At 37.4% G+C, this 24,273-nt stretch overlaps 1 protein-coding gene across 14 annotated transcripts in view; it reads left to right on the top strand.

Annotated features, from left to right (window-relative positions):
- Positions 1–23,632, top strand: part of NFIB (nuclear factor I B) — a 308,859-nt gene extending 285,227 nt beyond the window's left edge. For 8 of the 14 annotated variants that reach the window (XM_077249226.1, XM_077249228.1, XM_077249227.1 and 5 more), the window contains 2 exons: positions 3,777–3,865; positions 16,114–23,632. In XM_077249226.1, coding sequence (XP_077105341.1) covers positions 3,777–3,865; positions 16,114–16,243 — 219 coding nt within the window. In that variant the 3' untranslated portion in view covers positions 16,244–23,632. The remainder of the gene's footprint in view (positions 1–3,776; positions 3,866–16,113) is intronic. The other 6 variants (XM_077249235.1, XM_077249234.1, XM_077249231.1 and 3 more) reach the window with 1 other exon arrangement.
- Positions 23,633–24,273: the final 641 nt, after the last annotated feature.

Below are 24,273 nucleotides of genomic sequence, written 5' to 3'. Positions count from 1 at the left end.
GGACAAACACTTTTTCACACAACTGTATATATACACTACTAAAAAAAATTAAGGGGACACTAAAATACCACATCCTAGATATCCCTGAATTAAATTTTCCTGTTGCAGCTCTTTATTCATTACCTAGTGGAATGCGTTGAGTACAATACAACACTAAAATAATCAATGTAAATCAAAATTAATATTCCATTCAGGTGTGGATTTGGAATAATACTCAAAATCAAAGTGGTAAATCAAGTTGTAGGCTGATCCAACTTCAGAAGAAAATGCCTCGAGACAAGGAAATGATGCTCAGTAGTGTGTGTGGTCTCCACGTGCCTGTATGACCTCCCTACAATGCCTGCACATGGTCCTGATGAGGCATCGAATGTTCTCCTGAGGGATCTCCTCCAAGACCTTGATTAAAGAATCAGTGAATTCCTGGACAGTCTGTGGTGCAGTGTGGCGTTGGAGGATGGAACAAGCCATGATGTCCCAGATGTGCTAGATTGGATTCAGGTCTGGGGAATGGGCAGGCCAGTTCATAGCATAAATGTCATCATCATGCAGGAACTGCTGACACACTTCAGCCACATGAGGCCTAACATTGTCATGCATCAGAAGGAATCTAGGTACCAGTGCACTTGCATATGGTCTCACAATAGATCTGAGGATCTCATCCCGGTACCTAATTGCAGTCCGGGTACCTCTGGCTTGTACATGTAGTGCTGTGCGGCCCTACAATGAAATGCCTCCCCACACCATTACTGACCCACTGCCAAACAGGTCATATTTTAGGAAGTTGCAGGCAGCAGAACGTTCTCTATGGCATCTCCAGACTGTCACGTCTGTGACGTGTTCAATGTGAACCTGCTCTCATCCGTGAAGAGTGTAGGGCGCCAATGTCGAATCTGCCAATCTTGGTGTTCTCTGGCAAATGCCAATTGCTGTGCATAGTGTTGGGCTGTGAGCACAACACCCACTTCTGGACTCTTTGACTGTTTCTGACAGTTTGAGCAGACACATGGATGTTTGTAGCCTGCTGAAGTTCTTTTTGGAGGGCTCTGGCACTGCTCCTCCTTGCACAAAGGAGGAGGTAATGGTCCTGCTACTGGGTTATTGCCCTCCTACAGCCCACTCCACATCTGGTATCTGCTCCAGGCGCTGGCCACTGCTGACAGACACAGCTACCCCTCTTGCCTTATATTGCATTGATGTGCCATCCTGCATGAGCTGCATAGCCTGAGCCACTTCTGTGGGTTGTGGACACCGCCTCATGCTACTGTTCCTGTATGGGACAGAGCAATGACAAAATGCAAAAGTGACCAAAACAGCCAAAAAGGATGAGAACAGAGAAATGGTCTATGGTTACCACCTGCAGAACCACTCCTTTATAGTTGTCATGCTAATTGCCTGTCATTTCTACCTGTTGTCCCGACAGCAGGATAAATTGATTCACAATCAGTGTTGCTTCATAATGCGTTGTGTTGTTTAAGTATTCACTTTATTTCTTTGAGCAGTGTATATATATATATATATATATATATATATATATATATATAATAGAACTACTTTTGGTGTATTGTATATTTAAATTTTAGACTGTTATTTTAGCCTTAACTAACTATCATAATGCCATCCGAGGTTGCAGGAACAGCCGGCTGTATCTGGCCATACAGGTCATCTCGGGGAAACTTGTAAGCTGATCAAGTGACACGCGCATCCTACCATGAGACAAGTTCTCTGGCTAGCTACGCTCCACTGCAGAATTTTCCCAGCAGCATGTCCAAATATATTATGATGCAGATGTGAGTTGTGATCTCTGGATCAATCAGAAGTCAAATGTTAATCTCTAAGAATACTTTTGACCTGTACAAATTTGTGCTACACTATATGATGCTTAAGTACATATTTTGCTTTAAAATATTTTTCTATAGTAGAGCATCTGTCATAGAAATCCGAGAGAAAAATATATGAAATAGACATTTCAGGTATAAAAAGACAAACGGTGCATAAATCTATCCCAATCTAGAAAATATTTCATTTTTGCATTGTGAGCTTTTATCATGCCCTTATATTTATTGTGATCAGAGAGACTTTCCCAAAGAAAAATGCTCCAGTGGTATCGGTGATTAGAAAGATTGCATAATGCCATATTACTAATATCTTATGACGTTAAAAAAAATGTTTCATGTGGTTTTAGTAAGATTAAAAAGCTTGGCTTTTTCAGTTATAATAAATCTGCTATCATGAGGCAGCAGACTCAAAGCAATAAAAGCCATGTAGATTTCAATTAATCTAAAAAAATGCAGATAGAAAAGAGGAAAATGTGATGCTTCTATGCTTTTAATTGGCTTCTGTTACCAAATACTCTACCCCTAAATGTCCCACTTATCACCCTTCTGCAGTCACCTGACCTAATTTAATTAAACCTATTGAACAAAGGGGCATTTACACTGAAAAATAATTGTGAAATGTTGTCACAAACGCCTGTTTCGTGAACATCTTGCTGTGTAAAGAGGCTACAGAGAATCTTTTGTGCAGCACAGTAGATCATGGTTCTCGGTAGTATGTCTTCCTATGTAAATAGAACTTGCACTGCCCATAGAACTATGGCAGCCTATGTGCAGCGATTGATCAAGTATAGATCCCCCATCGCTTACTTAGGTCTGCCTGTGGGAACAGGCATTTCATGACTGTCCATCAGTAATAGTTTTGCTGATCAGCAGTCGTATCGTGCCGCCGGTCAGTCCATGAAAGCGGATCCTAAGACATTTCTTTGTATGTGTCATTGTGGGGAGTATTGTCCCTTAGCATTTACCTGTTGGCATGGGAATAACTATAATGGATACAGATGTTGTAGTTGTACCTGTGACCTGGAGCATAGGGAAACCCGAATGGTTTCTTTGACCCATATCAGATGACCAATGCTATTAAAGAGCTGTTATAGTTGGGAGCCTTTATGGAGATTTATCATGAACTTCCAGTTACACCACTGCCTGTAGGATTCCTTCAAAGTCTTCGATAATTCTTTTCAAATTTTAAAAAGATAAGCAAGGATTGAAAAATAGATATTCTGAAATAATTAGTTCCGGACATATAGATCTACACAGACCTCTATTAGGACAATATTTTATGTATCCTCCTGTTAAGAAATATTAAAGTATACATTTGAAATGAAAATGCTCATCCCTGGTGATAATGTTTATATTTTGTTTCTGCTTTATGTAGTTAGTCTTCCTTTCTGGATTTGTTTTAACTATGTTTTCCTTTTGAGTCTAAATTAAGTAAAAACTGCATGTTTTCTATGGTACTGTTATAATCCATCTGCATGCCACAAGCCAGACGCTGACCAGGTGATCACCCTGCAAAGAATATTTGGCATCCTTTCCCTTATTTTCATTTTTTTTAAGTTTAACAATGGCTAATAGGAATGTGCTAAAAATACCACCATCTTGTATGCTCCCTTTACCAACTAAATATATTGTGTAAATAAACTTTCATGCACATTGTATTCTGGTCCTGTGTATATCTGTACTGCCTTTATTAGTGAAGTTTGTGTGCAATACAATTAATAAAACAATGCAATAAGTCAGACTTTGCAAAGATACACACAAGACCATTATATATCTAACGCTCCATCATAAACTCTGAGGCTTGTGAATGAATATATAATATATATGTGTGTATGAGCACAGGGAGCAGGTTTACTCAGGATTTTGTACCTATGCATGTTTAAATACTAAAAACTGCAGTACTGCTGGATCCATATCTGACTGCTAGGTTTCAATTGACAGCTGAGGATTTGTGACTGGACCATGAATCAAAACGGCAGGCATTTATACCCCAGTGCCAGTGAGGATACATTGGGAATAACTTGGCAAAGGTAAAATTTTAATTATTTCCAACCCTACACTCCATCTATAAATTACATTGAGACATAGCTCTGTTGTAGCTTCCCCCACTCCCTCCTTCTCTCTCTCCTGGAAACATTTATTTACATATCACAATTAACGAAAACATTTATGAGAAGAATTTTCTAAACACATTTGTTCCATTGTAGTTTTTACTGTGACGGGTGAACAGCTTGGACAAACCAGTGGGTTTGCCGAGTATCTGCACATAAGACCCGTTTACGGCAGATGACTTGCCCGGCAGACAGTGGGTTAATCCATGTCTGGATAATCGTATGGTTGCTGTCAAATACAGGCTTTTATACTTCAACATTGTTTTAAGGCATTACAAGCTTCAGATGCTGTAGGGAATTGGAGCTAAAATATGCATATATTATTAAGCAACAAAAACACAACAAATATAGATGTACAGCATAATTACTTCCATTATACCCATTTACAGTTAGAACCATATTTCCATACAAGTCATCACATAAACACTACATTTATACACACCTTGGGAAAATAACCAAAAAACTTACTGAAGAATTAACATACTAACTGGTTACTAATGTCATTCATTTTGTCATATTATGAGGTAAGGAAAAAGCATGTCTTTCATAAATCACAAATAATCGAGATTGCTCGCTAACTAAATACATTGCTAATCATCTGTCACTCGCATGTTGGAAAATTTTCCTTGTAATAAGAAAAAACGCAAACTACTTTGTATAATACTGCTGTTTGATTGGCGGATGGGAATGCTACCTGCTACATGATTTTAATGTGGGTGATGGTTATTTTACATATGCATGACTTAAAGGCTATGTACACCTTTGCACTGATTTTATTTTATTGTTTGTTATGGTTCATTTTCTTCGTAAATGCAAAATGTAGCTGCTTTCTAAATTGTCTTGATTAACATTTTTCCTCTAGTTAGCTAGTCTGCAAAATATCACATAAACCTGTTAGGGTATGTGCACACCATGAGGAATTAGCAGCGCTTTGGACGCAGCACATGTCCGCTGTGTCTAAAGAGCTGATTGCTATTGAACGCAGGTGATTCCGCATGTGTTCATTGAACCGTGCGGATTCACCACGTCCAATACATTGTACTGATTAAATTTATCTTGCGGAGGCTTGTGTCTCCGCAAGATAGATATGCTGCAGTCTGGAGAGACGCGCCGCAAGTTCGTCTCCGTGGGTGAGCCGAGGGCGTCTCTGGATGCAGAGTGGGCATGGGATTTCCACTATGCTGTAACATCTGGACTCGGCGGGTTGGACGCTACAGAATGACACAGCATCCAACCCGCAGCGTTTACTGATCGTATGCACCTACCCTCAGAGATTCACTATCAGTGTTAGAGATAACAGCAGTAAGGGGAGGAGGTCTTACCAAACAGATCAGCGAGAAAGGGAAAGACATGTCAATTATTAGGAATGGAAATCCATTCAGACATAAAGCCAAGGCAAGGAAATCACTGGATCCTTCATGAACTGTAGGAAGGGAAGTCAGTACAAAAATGAAACTGTCCTGATATGTGAGAACTAGTGAAGACAGCAACATCCTGGACACACAAACCACTCATTCTGCATGTATTACGCAGAGGGACACTGTTATGATCCGGTGACCCTGGAGCCGCATGAGACTATCTCTGGAGTAGGTGGTACCTGTACTGACCGCAATCCTAATACTGACACCGCAACTAGAAGTAGCCGTGGGATGTACCTAACCAGGCCTAGACACCTCGACACAGCCGGAGGACTAAATACCCCTAAAGATGGAAATGGGAAATCCTATCTTGCCTCAGAGCAGAGCCCCAAAGGATAGGCAGCCCCCCACAAATATTGACTGTGAGTTTAAGAGGAAATACGTACACAGGCAGAAAAAACAGAGTTTAGCAAAAGAGGCCCTTCTAGCTAGATAGAAAGGATAGGACAGAATTCTAAGCGGTCAGTATTAAAACACTAGAAAATTCCACAGCAGAAAATACTATATACTACATCTAACTAAAGACATAGGATGTATATCTGCATCTCCAGAGAAACCAGCATGACAGAAAAATCCAAACAAGTCAAGCTGGACAAAAACACAATAGATTGCACTGCACATAAAAGCACACTGCATGCGTGCTACAGAGAACCAAAACAAGGCACTTATCTTAGCTGAAATGACAGCAGGGCAGTGGAGCCAGACAGAGATGCAATCCCTCCAAGATACAATGGACAACTGGCAGGGATTGATGGATCCTACAAACCTAAATACCTAATAGAGCTGCAATAAGCAGAAACACCTGCCCTGGCCTATAATCCAGAGACCACTGCACTACCACTAACAACCACCGGAGGGAGCCCAAGAGCAGAATTCACAACAGGACACATCCACATGAGGATCTGAAACTAGGTGTAGGGGGATCTCAAAATGAATGAAGGAATGAAGATTGCAGACAGAAACCTAATACAGCTTAACTATGATATGTAAAGACATTCTTTCAATGTTGAAGGTGTCCATAGTCTTTAAAGTAAAACGGGTATTACAGTTTTATCAAAAATAGTTTGTAGTTCTTATACTGTAGTGCAAAACATAAGTACCATAGTAATGCTTTTGAAAAATATTGCTCTGCCTTCTTTTATGTTTTAACGGGGCTTTTGGGACAAATCTCAAATTCCAGGTGGCAAGTGCTTTACTTGCTCATTGTTTAACTTTTTGGGTCGATTTTCATTGACATCTATGAAGGTTGTTATTTTGGACCATAAATAAAATAAATTGGCTCATCCAGTCATCTTACTGCCTCCTAAATTCTACGACGTGGTTCCAGTGTTGACATACCCTGTCAAGTCTTACCATTTGAAGCCTCTGATTTGTGGATTACGTACCTCCTGTGTTAGTGTTAAAATCTGCCACTAGAGCCACTTCTTATGGCAAGACTGAGACAGCCATGATCTTCATAAAGGTAAGTGTTCACAAACTGGTAAGGGAAGAATCTCCACATTCATATTTGATGTATTTGAACACTGTAGAGCAACTTGTTGCTAGGACAATTTAATATTAAGCAATTATGTAAAAACATTACTTTATTCTGCATGTTTCATTGCACTGTATGTTCTAATTTTTTCGGTATAGTTTAAGGTTGATAATACATATATGGTTTTCATCCAGCATCTCAAATAGCACCATTTCATATGGTCTGTTGTAATGATGTAGTACTTTATACTCTAACTTCCTTGTTCTGTGTCATATTCCTGGTGTCAATAGTACATTAATCTACAGTTCTCCTCTCCTGAGCAGCTTGACCCAGATTCTAAACGTGAAAAAATTACCTCAAACAACATTAACTTACCCTAGTGAAAACCACAAACTCCAGAAAAACTTTTGTTGTAGAGTTTTGCTGTAACAACAATATAGCCTATCTCCTTATCGACACAGCCAATTGAAGTATTCATGCTTTAATTTTAGTTTTTACGTTTTATTTTCTTCCTCCTCTTCTTCAAAGGCCATTGCTTTCATATTACTGTCAACATTGCGTATATGGGCGTTTCTTTTTTGGGGAATAAGAAGTAGTTTAGACTGATTCCATTCATTTCACCATATAAAATTGAAAAAAAATTGTAAGTGAGGTGAAATGGTGAAAAAAGTCTCTTGAATAGGATGACTTTTTAATGATTATTTTAGTGACTTAAAACATTCTGAAATTTAATTTGGGTCACCGTTATTTCTAGACCCATGACTGTTCTTGTATTCCATTGATTCAGATTCATGAAGTCTTGTTTTTGTATGGTAACCTGTAGTTTTTATTAATACAGTTTTGCAGTACATACAACATTTTGATCACTTTTAATTGCATTTTTTGGGGAGGTGCGATGACCAAAAAAATTCGAATTCTTGTGTTTCAGTTATTTTTCCTCTTTGCTGAATTTATGTTATGGGTTAAATAAGTTTATATGTTGATTGATCCTTTTACTGACACAGTGAAATCAAATATTTATTATTTTTTCCATTTCTTTATTTTCTGTGGAGGGAAAGGGTTGATTCAAGCTTTAAGATTTTTTTAGTTACGGTAATATTTGTAAAACTTTCTTTTTCAATTTTCACTTTATTTTTTAGTTCCTTTAGGGAATTTGCTTGTACCATGTACTGCAATACTTCGGTATTACAGTATATAGTAAAAATCACAGTCTTCTTTGAAACCCAGCTAAACATGGCAGCGAGCGGACCATTAGCAGATGCCCATCTGCCATGGCAAGCCATTGTCACTCCATAATTGTGTCACAATAGAGACGATGAGCACCCAAACAGGTGCACAATTGAGATCACACCACTTAAATGCCACTGTGAGAGAAGGGTACTGGCTCTTAAGCCCACTCCATATACAATGATGTCTAAAAGTTTGGGCATCCCTGGTCAAAATCAAAATGACTGTTATTGTGAACAGTTAAGGAAGTTGAAGATGAAATGATCTCTAAAACGACTCAACTTAAAGATTACACATTTTCTTTGTATTTTATTTGTATTTTAGGGAAAAATATATTTATTTTCATATTTTACATTTTAAAATGTACTAAAAGGAAAATGGTACAATGAAAAAGTTTGGTCACCCTGCATTGGTAGTGCCTAATAGCACCCCCTTTTGAAAGTAACACGTCTTGTAAACACTTTTTTTAGCCAGGCAAAAGTCTTTCAGTTCTTGTTTGAGGGATTTTCATCCATTCTTCCTTGGAAAATTATTTAAGTTCTGTGAGATTCCTGGGTTGTCTTGCATACACTGCTGTTTTGAGGTTTAGCCACAGATTTTCAATAATGTTTAGATCAGGGACTGAGAGCCATTGTAAAACCTTCAGCTTGTGCCTTTTGAGGTAGTCTTTTGTAGATTTTGACATTTGTTTAGGATCATTATCCATTTGTAGAAGCCATCCTCTTTTCAACTTCAGCTATTTACAGATGATGTTATGTTTCTGTCAAGAATTTGTTGAAATGTCATTAAATCCATTCTTCTCTCTACCTGTGAAATGTTCCCCATGTCATTGGCTGCAACACAACCCCAAAGAATGATTGATCCACCCCCATGTTTAATGGTTGGCGAGATGTTCTTTTTATGAAATTCTGTGCCCTTTTTTCTCCACACGTACCTTTGATCATTGTGGCTAAAGAGTTCTATTTTAGCCTCATCGGTCCACAGAATACACCAGGCTTTTTTAGATGTTCTTTTGTATACTTCTGACACTGAATTTTGAGTTGAGACCACAGGAGAGGTTTTCTTCTGATGACTCTTCCATGTAGGCCATATTTGTGCGGCTGTCTCTGAACAGTAGAACAATGTACCACAATTTCAGAGTCTGCTACTTCTTTCTGAAGGTCTTTTGCAGTCAAGCAGGGGTTCTGATTTGACTCTCTAGCAATCCTACAATCAGCTCTCACTGAAATTTTGCTTGGTTTTCCAGACCTTATCTTGGCCTCCACTCTTTCTGTTAAATTACATTTCTTTATTACATTTTGAGTTTAGGAAAGGGCAACATGAAAACGCTATTTTCTTATAGCCTTCTACGACTTTGTGGGCCTTCACCATTTTTATTTTCAAAGTGCTTGGCAGGTTCTTAGAAGAACCCATACCTGCTGTTTTTGGCCTAAGTTTAAAATAGGCTAGGTTTTTATAAAGCTGGGAAATTCGCATCACCTGGCCTTTCCTAACAATGATAGTGAACACGCCACAGCCTTAACAGGCCTATTAAGAACTGATACCTTTGTCAAAGGTATCTGAGCACACAAATCTCCAAGGGTGTCCAAGCTTTTGCAGTGGCCCATTTTCCTTTTTGTAATTTTTAAAATGTAAAAAATTACTATTTTCTTGCTGCCTAAAATACAAAGGAAATGTGTCATATTTAACTTTAGGCCTTTTAGAGATCATTTCATCTTCAACTTGCTTAACTGTTCACAATAACAGTAATTTTTTACCAGGGGTGCCCAAAGTTTTACATGCCACTGTACCTGCACATGCTTCATGACGTGTGTGTGTATATATATATATATATATATATATATATATATATATATATATATATATATATATATATATATACAACATGGAGTGTGAATGAGTTAATGAGTTAATAATTTGTTATAAAAAAAGTAAGCAAGTATTTGCAGTTGTTTATCTTCTATAAATCTGGATATTTTAAGGTTCATGTTAATAAAGTTTATAGAGCATAGATGTTGCTATGCCATTTTATAATATGCATGTAAGCCATTCAGTGCTTTGTGTATTACTGCTGAAGTGAAGCATACAGTAACACACACGTGCTTATACTGTATATACTTGTGTATAAGCCGACCATAGTAAAAGCTGAAACACCTAATTTTGCCATGAAAAATTGGGATAACTAATTGCCTCAAGTATAAGCCGGGTATGCATTATCTCCTCATCCCTATTCTGGTATGCATTGTCCCCTCATCCCTATTCTGGTATGCATGGTTCCTCATCCATATTCTTGTATGCATGGCCTCCTCATCCCTATCCTTGTATGCATAGTTCCTTATCCCTATCCTGGTATGCATGGCCCCTTCATCCCTATCCTTGTATGCATGGCCATCTCATTCCCTATCATTGCATGCATGGCCCCCATGAGAAAAGCATATATATAAAAAGAAAACATCCTACTTAACATCCCGGCGTGCCCTCGCAGCTCCTGCGGCTGGACGATCAAGTGTCGCATCCACCGGCTCCTGCTTCCTGTGACCCGCTGCTCCGCCGCTCACCCTCCCCCGCCGTCTTCTGGGACAATGACTCGAGTATAAGCCAAGGGGGGTTTCAGCACAAAAAAGTGCCGAAAAACTAGACTTATACTCGACTACATACAGTATACAGTTGTGTGAAAAAGTGATTGCCCCTTCCCGATTTCCTATTCTTTTGCATGTTTGACACACTTGAATGTTTCAGATTACCAAACACATTTAAATATTAGACACAGATAACACAAGTAAACACAAAATGTAGTGTTTAAATGAAGGTCCTTATTATTAAGGGGAAAAAAATCCAAACCTACAGGGACCTGTGGGAAAAAGTGATTGCCCCCTACCATAAAAAATAAATTACTTGTGGTTAATCACATCTTTGGATTCCCTAGCCACACCCAGACCTAGGATGTATTAAGAGAAGCATAGAGTTTAGATCAGGTGAAGTAATTATCCCCTTTTACTCCTCTTTGGTCATGCTTCATCTGGAATACTGCGTCCAGTTCTGAGCACCACGTTTTAAAAAGACATAAGAGGAGACTTAGTAGCAGTCTACAGATATCGGAAGGGATGTCAGTGTAGAGAGATCATCATTATTTTCATTTGCACATGGAAACACGAGAAGCAATAGAATGAAACTAAAAGGGAAAGATACAGATTAGGTATTAGAAAAAAACTTTTTGATAGTGAGGGTGATCAATGGGTGGAACAGGCTGCCACGAGAGCTGGTGCGTTCTCCTTCAATGGGAGTCTTCAAACAGAGGCTGGACAAGCATATGTCTGAGATGGTTTAGTGAATCCTGCATTTAGCAGGGGATTGGACAAAATGACCCTTGAGGTCCCTTCCAACTCTAACATTCTATGATTTTATGAATGCTAATATAGCAACTCTAAAGCAATAAGGGTATGTGCACTTAATGTCTTTTTTGGTTGGATTCTGCCTTGAGATCTGCCTGCAAATCCTAATAGAAAGCAATCAAAAGAATAAACATTTATTTTATATGTTAAAACAACTCACTGTGCAACTCACTTGAACATATTTTATCTGCTTCAGGTTTATAACAATACCAAGTAGTTAAAAGAAGTGAGCTGACCATTCTTCTAGCGTTTTCTACTCAGAATATACTCTTTACTTTGCAAGACAAGTCAATGGGAAAGCTGAAAAGACACCCAGAAGATGTCCTATGGATCACTTTGCCATTGTTTTTCTTTAACAATTTATTAGTGGTTACTGGCCGGTACACAACAGTAATAAACACATCACAAAAACCATGTGAAATCGACCAAAAAAAGATACAACCTTTCAAGTTAAAAAAAAATGCCATTGTTTCTTACAGCAGCTTCAGCTTAAAAACCGAGTGGGATCACCTGAAATTAAATAACGTCATATGTACATGATCTAAAGCAGTAAAATGAAAGTGCAGTTATTTTCTATTTACAATCAATTGGATAAAATCCATTGACCTAGCATAGTTGTCCCATTCTTGTCATAAAAACGTTTTTTAGAATTTTTTTTACTTGTAACCTAAAATAAAATCAACATATTTTGTATTTTTGGGGGGTCTTTGTGATGAGTTTATTGAGTCCACTTATTTTTATTATTAGTGAAGACTTAGGACTCAGCAATCAGCTATCCTTTTTTTCTAGTACAGCTTTCAAGGCCCTATAAATATGAGTGAATATTTCATAGTGACAGCTCTCCCCCAAAAGTCTCTAGATCTTTTCCAAAGTGGTGATTTCTACATTGGCTAGGCCCCAATGCTGCCATTGTACGAGAAATGGATCAGCAATCTATTAGGATTCCATTAGTTAATCTAGTTTGAAGCCTAATCTCTAAATTTGCCAGACCCCGCACTTGAAGCATGTATAAGAGAAATAAGAAAGGGGGAAATAAGTTTATATTCAAGTCGTTAGGAGTAGCTGAAGCGTGAAGAAGGATGTTTGTTTTTGTCCCCCCTATTTTTTTTTTTGTTGCTGTGATCACGTCTCAGGCTGTCTGGTAACCAGGAGAAACGAGACATGATGTAATTCCAGATTGAACTTGAACTTCAGGGACTTAGAATGTGGGGCAGTGGGAACAATGGACCATAGGAATCAATAATGTCCATTTAACAGACGACCATGTTGGGAACTCGGTGTTAACATTTATGGGAGAGAAACAGCAGGATCTGCTGTGTGACCAGAATGAGATGGTCCAGATACAAGATGTTGGAAGTAAAGAAAACAACTTTTTTTTCTTTTTTTGTTCTAGCAAATGTTTCTTCTGTCTCCTTCACTTTGTGAGCAGCCTCAGTAGATTCCTGCAGGATTAAAATAAAAAAAAGTAAATTTCTCTCTGCGGTAAACCAGTTGCCTGCACTAAGCACTCTTTGTTCACTTAGATATAACAAAGTTAATCTTACGTTTCCTGTTGAGTGATTTTAGGAAAGACTGAAAGAAAGGGAATCATATTGTGAAGCAACTCTTACATATGTTTAATGTGTTTGTTGTGGACAAGAGGCATTGCTACCTTGTGTCCAATCCACCGTAAATTGATTTGTCTAGTTATCTAGGTGAAAAGAAGCGTGAGTTATCTACCCAAGCTAAAATATCAACATTCTGCTTGTTTTTTCTCAATAGTTTATGCAAATTCATTTTGTAATGGAAAATATTTGTATGTACAAATGTCATACATGATGATATGCAATATCTTTGAACACAGATTACAGCGGATCTATTGATTATGATATTATAGCTATCACATTCCTAATAGCCAAAACCGCTGGAAAACCCTTGTGCCAGGTGGTTATTACAAAAATTCTTTGGACACATAATTTGTTAGTGGATCGTATTGATGAGGAGATCCCATCTGAGCAGTGATTGAGAGTCTGTTATGTGTGCATTTATACATGCAGTCTGTCAGTCATTGTGGGAGAAGAATGATCTCCCTTGACTATACTACAAATTGTCTTTTTAGTAGGCAAACAGCACAACATTTTACAGCTATTTTGCTACTATTAGTCCCGATCCGTAGCTATAATAAGCTGGCCTTACATAGGGATTACTTGTTAAAAAATATTTTTAATAATTCCAAGCAGGATACTTCTATAATTTTTGTAAAAGTAGACATTTTAGCAATATAGAGGCATACATTGTTCCTTTAGCCATTTATCCAATTTGCATGCAGTTTTTCAGGCTTATTTGGTTGGTGCAAAATATGGACACCATAGCTTCTGTGATATAGGGCTTGTGTAATAGCTAAAATATAACTTTTATTCCTAAACAATAATAAAATAAATGACAAATATAAAAATACCTGGTTGGTATAAAGACATACAAACAAACATCAAAAGACAGACAGCCGGACCGAGTTATATCAGTTCCTTTATAATATTTCCTACTGATCCAGGCAAGAGACCTGTATATTTGACTTTTATAGAGTGCTTGGTGGTGCAGATACAGAATATCTGCTACATCTGGGTCAAGCTATATGTCAGAGACTTTGATACAGCATTTAATGTGGCATATCTCTGAGACTATAGGTTGAGAAAGGAAGGTCTGTTTTGCTGGGATCAGTCGGAAATATTATAAAGGAACTGATATAACTCGGTCCGGCTGTCTGTGTTTTGTTGTTTGTTTGTATGTGTTTATACTAGTTGGGTATTTTTATGTTTGTCACTTATAACTTTTATTCCTAAATAATAATAAAATATTTTCGCTATTTGCCTCACTTATCTTCTGACACCTACTACTTGTCAGTAGGGAGGACTGGGGTTAGGAGTTAATCCTCTGACACCTCCACTGACTACTAAAAGTATATGGCTTGGGAAAAACGATAACAAGTCAGTTTATAAAGGTTAGAGTGAGTAAAAATGAAAGGAACCAAGAAATTGCATAATTGTATGCTGAAATGCAGAGTGAATGTTCGGTTAGTAGCTGAAAACATTCTCATCATATTAAAAATGTAAGGAAGTAAAGCGTCATTTAAAGAAGATGCCCAGTGACAACTCTCCTGTGTAAAGTGGCCACTGATCAGCTAACTTTCTTACCTATGATAAAACTGTGGAGAACAAAGTTAGGGTGTGTGCACACAACGTCTTTTTCAGGTTGGAGCGCTCCATAAAACAGCCTGCAAAAGTGCTAAAGAAACGCTCCCAAGAATAAACGTGCACTGCAGTGTAAAAACTTGCTCTGCATATGTTCCATCCATTAAGCTTCTTTTACCCATTTCCAAAGCAATCTAGCAGTTAAATGAAGTGACCTGATCATTTTTCAGGCAACTTCGTCTTGGAATCCACTCACTATTTTACAAATGCAAGTAGAAAAAAAACTCAGGAGGCAAAGCCTTTGCGAAAAATGACAAAAACAACATAAAAGACATTTTAGGAAAAAACTTGATGAGTATGACGGCGTTTAAAAAAAAGTTGTGCGCACACACTCTTGCAGGCAAAAGCCAAGTGTTAGATGTCGAAGTTATCCACTGTTTGCACATTTACTTCAAAACAATTCTCTATGATAAAAAATTAAAGTAGAATCATAACTGCCAATTGCTTAAGATCACTGGGATGTTCTATGGATCGCTGGAGTCCCAGCTGTCAGACCCACAGAGATCAGAACGTTATCCCCTATCTGATGGATAGCGGATAGCTTTCAATCTTGGGAAATCCTCTTTAAGCCCATCTTATTTCACCAGTGCACCTACCATATTCAGAATTAGGGAAGAGTCACAAGGCCGTGTAACTTGGACGAGGATTGCATTTCTATGCAGCTGTCACTCTTGTGTCTGGAGAGCTGACCGCCAGTCTGAGCATTGCGTTGCGATCCTCATCCATGTTATTCAATCATCTGATCAAGTCTTGTAATTGGCTTAATTTTAATGTGCTTTCATAACCTTGATGCTAAATAGTCTGCTGATTATTTCATAAATCACAATGACACCATATTTATTATCAATTATTAGTTTTAACAATTTCCATGAAAACTGTATACAGAGCATAATGTAATGCAACACAATCAGTGCACAATGTTACATTGTAAACCATATTTTGCCTCCATCACTAATAGATTTAACATTCACTTTAAGCTCAGCTCAATTAGACATGAAATGCTGAATCAATGCTGTAATTCAGAGGTGGTTTAGCTACAAATAAAAAATTGCTCCATTTGAACCTGGTCTATAGGGAGTACCAATGATATGAGGGTAAATGGTGTCATGATCCTTGTAAATATCTACATTGCTAAATATTTCATTTTGCTTGGTTGAAGCATTCTTGTTATGCTTGCAGAGCAGGTGCTATACTGAAGTAACTAGGCAGGCATAATATACTTGTAGAAACTTGACTCTTCTTGGTTCTGCTGGATGGAACTGAGATCCTTGTGGCACTTTAAGTTCAGACCCACGTGTTAGTTGCTATATGACTACAATACTGTGAAAATCCTTTGTTTTATTGATTTTTCTGTTTTATTGATCAATAATACACATGGGTAATAAAATCTGAGTAATTATGTTTGTCTTGTTTGTCTTCTCTTTTGCAGTCCTGGTACCTGGGCTAGTTTGGTTCCTTTTCAAGTATCAAACAGGACATCAATCCTGCCAAGCAATGTCCAAAACTATGGACTAAACATAATTGGAGAACCCTTTCTTCAAGCAGAGACAAGCAATTGAAATAAGTGAAACAGGAAATAGGAAGAAAGGACATGTGGAAAAGAAAAAAAAAAAAACACGAAAGAGAAGATATACTGACCAGCATTTGCAGCACTTACAATCACTGATTCCTTTAACCTTTTTAGTACTTGCAGGACCTGTGAAGCAATGCAAGATATTACTTTTCAGGACTTTGGAGCACATAAGGGGTTAAGGCGGAAACAGTCGTGACCCTGAAAGAGTGGCTAATATATTTCACGGATGGTAGAATGCAACTAGCCTTTGTTATCTGATGTCCGCTGGGAGATAGGCACTCTTTCTACACGACAATATATTTTATATGACTTTTCTAGATGCCTTAATAATTGCATGATAAGCTAGTCCTGTTTGGTTTTAGTCTTCTTGTTGTTTACGCATGGGAACACTACTCCCATCTTTCTCACAAAAGAAAGGCTGTGATGCAGCAAATGAGCTGCAAAAAAAAAAAAAATAGGCCCCAAAGGCCACCGCTATCATGGATCTACTTACATAGAACAGTTGTCATACAGCATGTGGAAAGCAAACATTAGATGACCTTCAACCATTAATATCAGGAAGAGACGTAACTACAAGAATCCCTGCTATACACCTTGCTTGTTTTTGGCTACTTGTCAGCAGAGTTGTGTCCATCAGGTTATTGCTGAAATCAATTGCCTTTGTACATTTACAGAAATCCCACAATAATCAATGGAACAAATTGGGATATAATGCCCAAGAAAATTAAATTAGAGGCAAGTGCTATCAAATAATTATTTAAAGGGGCATAATTACAGTTAGTCCTCTTGCCCTCTGACTCTAAACTGTAGGGCTTGTAAAGCTACAACCTGCACAGTGCCAGACAATGCCTATGATTTTCCATGTGGTCACCTCTGGCACTGACAGGAAAAAAATTATTTAATTCCCTCAATGTATGAGGGATATATATTTTTTTTTTTAAAGAAAAGAAAATAGGATAAAAAGCGGCAAATCAAGATTCTGCTCTATTGGGAAGAAACAATTCATAGCACTTATATTGGTTAGGCCACCACTAAGGGGCCAAATATTTTATTTATTTATAACTATTGGTTGGATTGGGTAAATGGGATGGACTTTAGCACTAGAAAGGCAGAGTATATAGACAGAAACCCATACAGTGCAAGCTGTCGGTCTTCATCGGATACAGAAAGGACGGATGCCATGCCTTCCAGCTGAAAGGTGCATAGTGGTGTCAGAATGTCGCTCTAAAAACACAAATCCTTACTTTGAAATGTAATTTTACATGGCCTAAAGAATTATGCCTCCTTATCTTACAACATAAATAGTAGAAAAAGTACACTTTCCAGTAATTCTAATTTGCACGAAAATATAATGTCCACATTACGTGCCTTGCCTTGAATTTAAAAAGAAAAAAAGTGACGTCACAGAACTTGTTTTGCTGCATTTATTATCATTTTAAATCTTTACCATTTTTATGACAAAAAAAGAATATTTTGTACTCCACAGAAAGATAAATTATGTGACATCCTGGATTTTTTAAACAGTTAGTTATACCTGCTCACATTTATAAAGCATATCATGGCTCTGTATAATTGCCGCTTACAAAAAATAGTAATCAACCAGCAATATTTTCAGTATTTTGGTGTTTTTCTATTACCTTTCATGTTTTTCATCTTCCAGTTAATGTGGGGATGGGGGGAGGGCGGGCAGGGAAGGGGTAAAAATTTTTACAAATTATGCAATACCACGTTTTGCCTATGTAGGTAGTGCTTTTAGCAGTATTTGGTTATTTTAGGTAATTTCGCAGATAAAGAAAAAACATAAAAAAAGAAGAAAAAAAAGAATTTAATGTATGCTTTTTTTTTTCAATTGACCAAAGTGGGTACTGCTATTTTTGCAGTGTGATGAGGTCCTTTTGTGTACTGACAAGGAGAGGGAATTTTGTTTTATATATATGCGTATAAATATATATATAAATATATATTATGGGTGGGCACTAGGAAAAATGGAAGTTTGAGCTCTTTAGAAGACTGCTGCACAGCAGAAAGCCCATATAGAGTGGCCATGACTGCAAAGCGACCCATTTTTATCTACTGTAATTAAAAAATGATATACATTGGATGTCTAAAAAATAACTAGTTATACCTAATTATCTTGACCTAACAGAATTATTATATACCCTTGAAATACTGGAATGCATCATTAAACTTGAAAAAATCACTGTAGCCTGAAGTGGCCTGGACCACAGGGTTTCAACAAAAGCTATTTTAATGAATGCAAAAGACACAAAAGTTAAGAATACCGCATTGCACTTAAATTGCAGTTCTTTCCACTTATTGTTTTCTATTGACTATCCAGCCTTAATATTTGTAAGGAGTAAGAGTCCTTCTATAAATTGTGCTATAAATGGACCCATTTACATATACGAGTGCTTAAAAGTCTACCTTCCTCTCATAACCACTAGAACGGTGCGACACTGCTTTGCTTTCTTGGGGAAGCTCTGCTTCTATGCTGTTGATGAGATCTCGTGTAATGAAACCTACAGGAGCATTATTCTGCACAATTCTTCCAGAGCGATTGTCCTCCGCATTATTTTGTCAAGCATATCCCGATTACCCCTTTATGAAAGATTCATCAGGGTTCCTTAAGCAGTGACCCGGCACAGACAGCAGTTAATTTTAATTGATGGCAGTCATTGATCACTTTACAAGGCAAAGGACAACTAGCCGGTGAATGTTCTCTATTTAATATGATTTTACTCACCTCCCAGTGTGAGTGCACTCATCAGTTAAGTACTCATAAGTGAAACATGGCAGCAGAACTGTGGAACCCTGGTGAACGCATCCTCATACAATTACATTTATTATTGTTCTCTCTGCCAATCACCTAATGAATAGATATGACTGGGATTATGTGGCTACTCTATTTGATTCACCCACTCAGGCAGATCACAAAAATGCTCAATAGCACAGCAGGAAAACTAATGCAAACACGAACTTGTGCAAACCACTACAATGATAATTATCCTTATATCAACATGCTCGTTAATCTCCTCTTTATTAGGGCTAGTTGTCAAGGACAATCAATACTTCAAGGGAAAACGGCTGTATTTGTATATTTGCACTTTTCGCCAAACAGAAAGGAAATTTTAGGTATAATTATTCTCTTCTAATGAGGCGCACAAAAATTGCAGTGTGTCTGCGGCATATATTCATTGATGATCTTGCAGATCGCCTGTCTACTCTATTAACAACGTCTTTTTGGTGGGAGTTCTCAGCAAGTATTAGATTACATTTTGGGGGTATTTATGAAATCCCTAATTTGTATACCATCACAAGTTCTTGTACATATATTTGCATTAGTACACTCTAAATTTATTATGGCGCCCTTCTATACAGTACTTTCTACTTCACCACAGAACGCTGAATGTTCCCTCCCTGAAGATGTCTCTAGAGGGGTATCATATAACACCTGTTGAGAAATCCTGCTCTCCAAGGAAAAAAAAAGTTTATTTCAATTTGGTCTGTAATTTAGACAAAAAAAAATCAGCTCTAAAGGTCTAAAAGTCTTCCCCATTGATAAGATTTTACCATTACCACGCATTTAATCATCCTTTGTGCACTGTTCTGTTTCTTATTTAATTGCTTTGCAGTCTTGGCCTCTTGGTGTTGCCCCTGAAATGTGTTTCCCCCTAGAGTGACATGAACATTTTAAGGCTTAGTTTCTGAAAGGGAATAAAAACAGTGAAGGAAACTGTATATAGACATGGCAAAAAAGGAAATCCTGAATTATAGCAATATAGTTAAGGGGTAAAGATCAGATGGGCAGCTTGAAAAAAAAATATGTGAACGAATCTGTGAAGCTGTAAGTAGCGAGAAGTGAGGGTCTTTGTAATGAACCTTGCGACAGTTATTTGTACACTGTATAGTTTTGTTATGATTTTTGTTGAATTACACGTGCCCTCATTTGTAAATCTACCTTTTTAGCATTTGCAATGGGAATATATTTTGTTTCCATTTTTAAAGTAAACAAGAATATTGCTTGTATGGGAACTGGACTTGGGTTAAAACTCTCCGGATCCTTAATTTATGTATTTGAAAAGTAATAATAATTAAAAAAAAAATAGTGCTGTCCATGTTAGGGTTTGTGTCAGAGTTACCTACACTTAAAAAGTGGAGGTAGCTAATCATTTAAGAAAAAAATGTAAATGGAGAAAAGTTATATTTTATGAAGGTTATTTTGTTGTATTTAGTATTTGAAAAGTTGGTTTTTGGAGCATTTCAGAATGTTGGAAGCATCACTGTCTTAGTACATATGTGACTGTCCTCTAGCAAAATGCATTATGTGATTGTGAATACATGTCGGTATTTAAGAACAGGGTGCACACAGCACTCCAGAAAAAGCCTAGAATTTAGAGCAGTACTCTTCAAGTCACACATGACCATGTCCTCAGGGAGCATAAATTTTGTATTTGCAACTTGTAGCTTCACAAGGACTTAATGGAAAGAGATTGCATAGGATGTATTCATCAGTTATACTATCCATTTTTCTTTTCTTTGTATGAAACTATGGTTGATGAAGACAAAAGCCAGATGGGGCACCCTATTACATTGATGGATAAGGGAAGAAATGTATGACCTTCCACATTTAGCCCACCAGGAGTCACTTACATACATTTAAAGTGTTTTCTGAGATTAAAAAGCCTGTAGAAATGATCCCATATGCTTTGTACAGTATTTTTGGTTAATGAAAGCTCTATGATGTTGTTTGGAGTTAGGCCCCAAGCATAGTTTACATGTTCCTGTCAAGGTCTTTTGTTGACATTAACCGGCTGCATGCTTCACGGACATTCATTTTTTTTGTTTCATAGTAAGATATTTAAACATGCAGACTAAGCAACAGGTTTGGTTGAGCACATTAATACTTCATTTGAATTGGAGGACCTACAAGCTTTGTCCTTCAGAATTGCACTTTCTGCTAGTTTCCCTGTATTTTGCCCTATTTTACAACCTTATTGTGTAGGCATGTGTAAGCAGTTCTTTTGGAACGTAAAATGAACAGCTGTCTTTGCCCCTTCGCAATGACCTTTCAATGAAATAAATTGCCATGACAATTATTTGTATTGTTTCCACGCCACAACTCTGTCGGTCACATTTTGATACTTAAAAGGGGGTCAAAAGAACTAGCTGGAGACGGTCAATTTTTACATATTTTGTTGCAATTGATTTCCTTCAATGGTTGTAAGTAGTTTTTTCTATGATATAAAGGGTTCAATAGTAATTACTCTTTAGAAATATCTGTGTGTTGCAGTTCAAATGTATGTTGAATTTGTGAAATATTGAGCTTCAGTGCTACTTGCTGACTACACTTTCTTTGTTGTTAACCTAGTAAAAGAATGACGGACAGCTTTGAAAGCAGAGTCACCTAGTTACACTAAAGCTAGTGTTTGTAGTACTTTATTTTTGACAGAATGGTTTTGAAAAACTGTGCTACAGGGACTGATGTGGCAAATGTATCTTTATGCAGAAGGATGTTTTCGTGTTTTTTTTTTTTTTTTTTAAGAAGTATGGCTTATTATGCATTTTTCATTGAGGGCATTGAAGTTGCACGGACTGATAAAATGTTGATGCAAAACGAGAAAGAATAAAACCAGCAAAATGTTTACCAAAAACTCAAAATAAGTTAGCAGTGCCTGTTCAATTTCACAGTCTCACTGTTGAGTTCAGTTGTAAATATGTTTCAGAATCTCTTCTTCACAGATAAATAATAATAACAAAAAATACACCATGTAGAATGTGAGGGGGTAACTCAATCCCAGGCCCAGGATTCTGAAAAAAATTGGCATCTGTTGAGATGTTCTTTATTGAACTGTTTCTTTGTGCTTGTCTTATAGGACTTCTACGAAGCCTGGGAAAAGGTTACCCCCATATCAATGATATTTCTCTGAGAACAACCTTTTTGTAGGACTGTGTGTTTCTTTAGATACATTTAGTACAACTGTAGGTGACTAGTAGTCAGTTTATTGCTTGCTAGCTACACACCAGGGTTGATCCATTTTAAAACTTTTGGCACATCTTGTACCATTTTACTCCTCTCCATACAACATGTATGCATGTTTTCCAAATGGTATTACATATTCAAATTATTTGTATAGTCAGGATGTATTTGTCGTTATCATTGGTACTCAACTTTAGTCTTTAATCAGCCAACCACCATACATAATCTACTACATTACACTTCAAATTATCTTTGTAGTTTTCTGTCACCGTTGTAAATCTTTGAGATAGACTTACTGAATAGTAGGTAAACCAGCTTTTATGCACATAGCATTCATACCTGTGGAATGCCTAGTTATTCTGTATTAAGGGGATTGTCCACTACTGGACAATCGCTACACAGCTGGTTAAGTTCCCCGCTTAGCTTGAAAAAAAACATTTACTTAACTTCTCAGTCCGGTACCACTCCTGCGATGGTGATCCTGAGATAATGTCACGAGAACGCTGTAGATAGTCAGTGGACGCTGATTGGCTGCAGCGTCCTCAGTTCTTTCAGATGGAAGAATTCTGTCTTAAAGAAGTATGAATGCTGCAGCCCATCAGTGGAACTGATAGATCGCAGGGCTGACAAGACTTAAAAGTGTAGCTTGAGCGCATGGAATCACAGCGTTGAAAATTGCACGAGTGGCACCCTTCTGTTAGGTAATGATATGTTTTTGCATGTTATGTGGGACACTTAAGCAGGTAAGAAGGGATTGTCCACTAATAGACAGCAACTTTAATGTTTATTACCTGAAACAGAATGGTATTTCATGTTCCTTTGAGAAGTTGAAGCTGTTATCTTTCTAGTAAAATTCATCCACTTCCATTTTCAGGATGTTTGTCTGATACATGATTCTTATTCTTGCCCAACACTTAATATTTTGCATTGTCAGCAGCTAAGTTTTCACTACTACAGTACATTTAATTTAACCCGTTGTTATTAGTAAATCCCAACATTTTGCTGACCTCTAGCATAACTAGAATGTTGTTACTGGAATGAAAATGACAATTTGAAAAATGTGTGATTCCAGCTAAGGTTGAGTATCACTGGGTTAGTTGTATCTGAACTTTCAGGTCGCTAGGACAAGGCTGAGCCTGCAAACAATATGAGTTTAACATGTCATGAGTTGGAATAATTAAGCTTTTTTTTTTGGGTGGTAATTTCATTGCAAGCAACAAATGAGCTCCAATTTGCCATAAGTTTTAAACTGGTGTAAATCAAGCTTGACTTAATGTGATTGTTACTGTTATATCCAGCCTATACTGCTAGCAGCTGCTCATACTGCAGTCAATTACTGGAAGCGGATATATTTCCTATGCAAAAAACTGTTTAAACAATAAAATGAGCTATGCTACAGATGCGCTTTTCTGTGTTTTTATTCCGTTTCACATTTCAGTAATTCTTCAAAGTGAAATGACTACAATTACCAATAAGTGCTCTCTATCATACGACATTGAGTGTTCAACTGTCCAATCTGAAGGACCGTGGTAAAGTTTTCTTCTATGATTATATTCCTCAATCTCATTGGCTAGTTGTATATACAATTAATAAAATTAACTATACACTGCAACTCCTGCTCCAGCTTTTGGCTTTTGCTCACAGTCTTTGCTGATAGGCTTCATTGGCAACTCCAGGATTACAGCGCACATGATTTCTGCAGCCAATCAGTGGTCTCAGCTGCTCTTGCCATCTGCAGTAGCAGAGTCACAGATTGTCTGCAGCAATCGTATACTGTTTTCACCACTGCAGCCAGTCAGCAAAGCCTTTTAGCAGCAGCGGGGTGTTATGGCAGTGATCAGTGAGTATAGCTGATTTTCTTATTTTTATGTAGAGAAAGCTGATGGGACTAAAGATTGTATTCATGAAAAAACCTTTTAATAATGAGACATTTAATCAGTTATTCTATGATTCCACTAACTGGTGTGGTAAAACTTCAGTTATCCACATAACTTTTATAATTAAATTACATTTTTACTTTAAGAGAAATGGAAAGAGTA

The sequence above is a fragment of the Ranitomeya variabilis genome, chromosome 1, assembly GCF_051348905.1.
Source record: "Ranitomeya variabilis isolate aRanVar5 chromosome 1, aRanVar5.hap1, whole genome shotgun sequence".
In the NCBI taxonomy this organism is placed as follows: domain Eukaryota; kingdom Metazoa; phylum Chordata; class Amphibia; order Anura; family Dendrobatidae; genus Ranitomeya; species Ranitomeya variabilis.
This window is presented reverse-complemented; position numbering and strand designations above follow the sequence as displayed.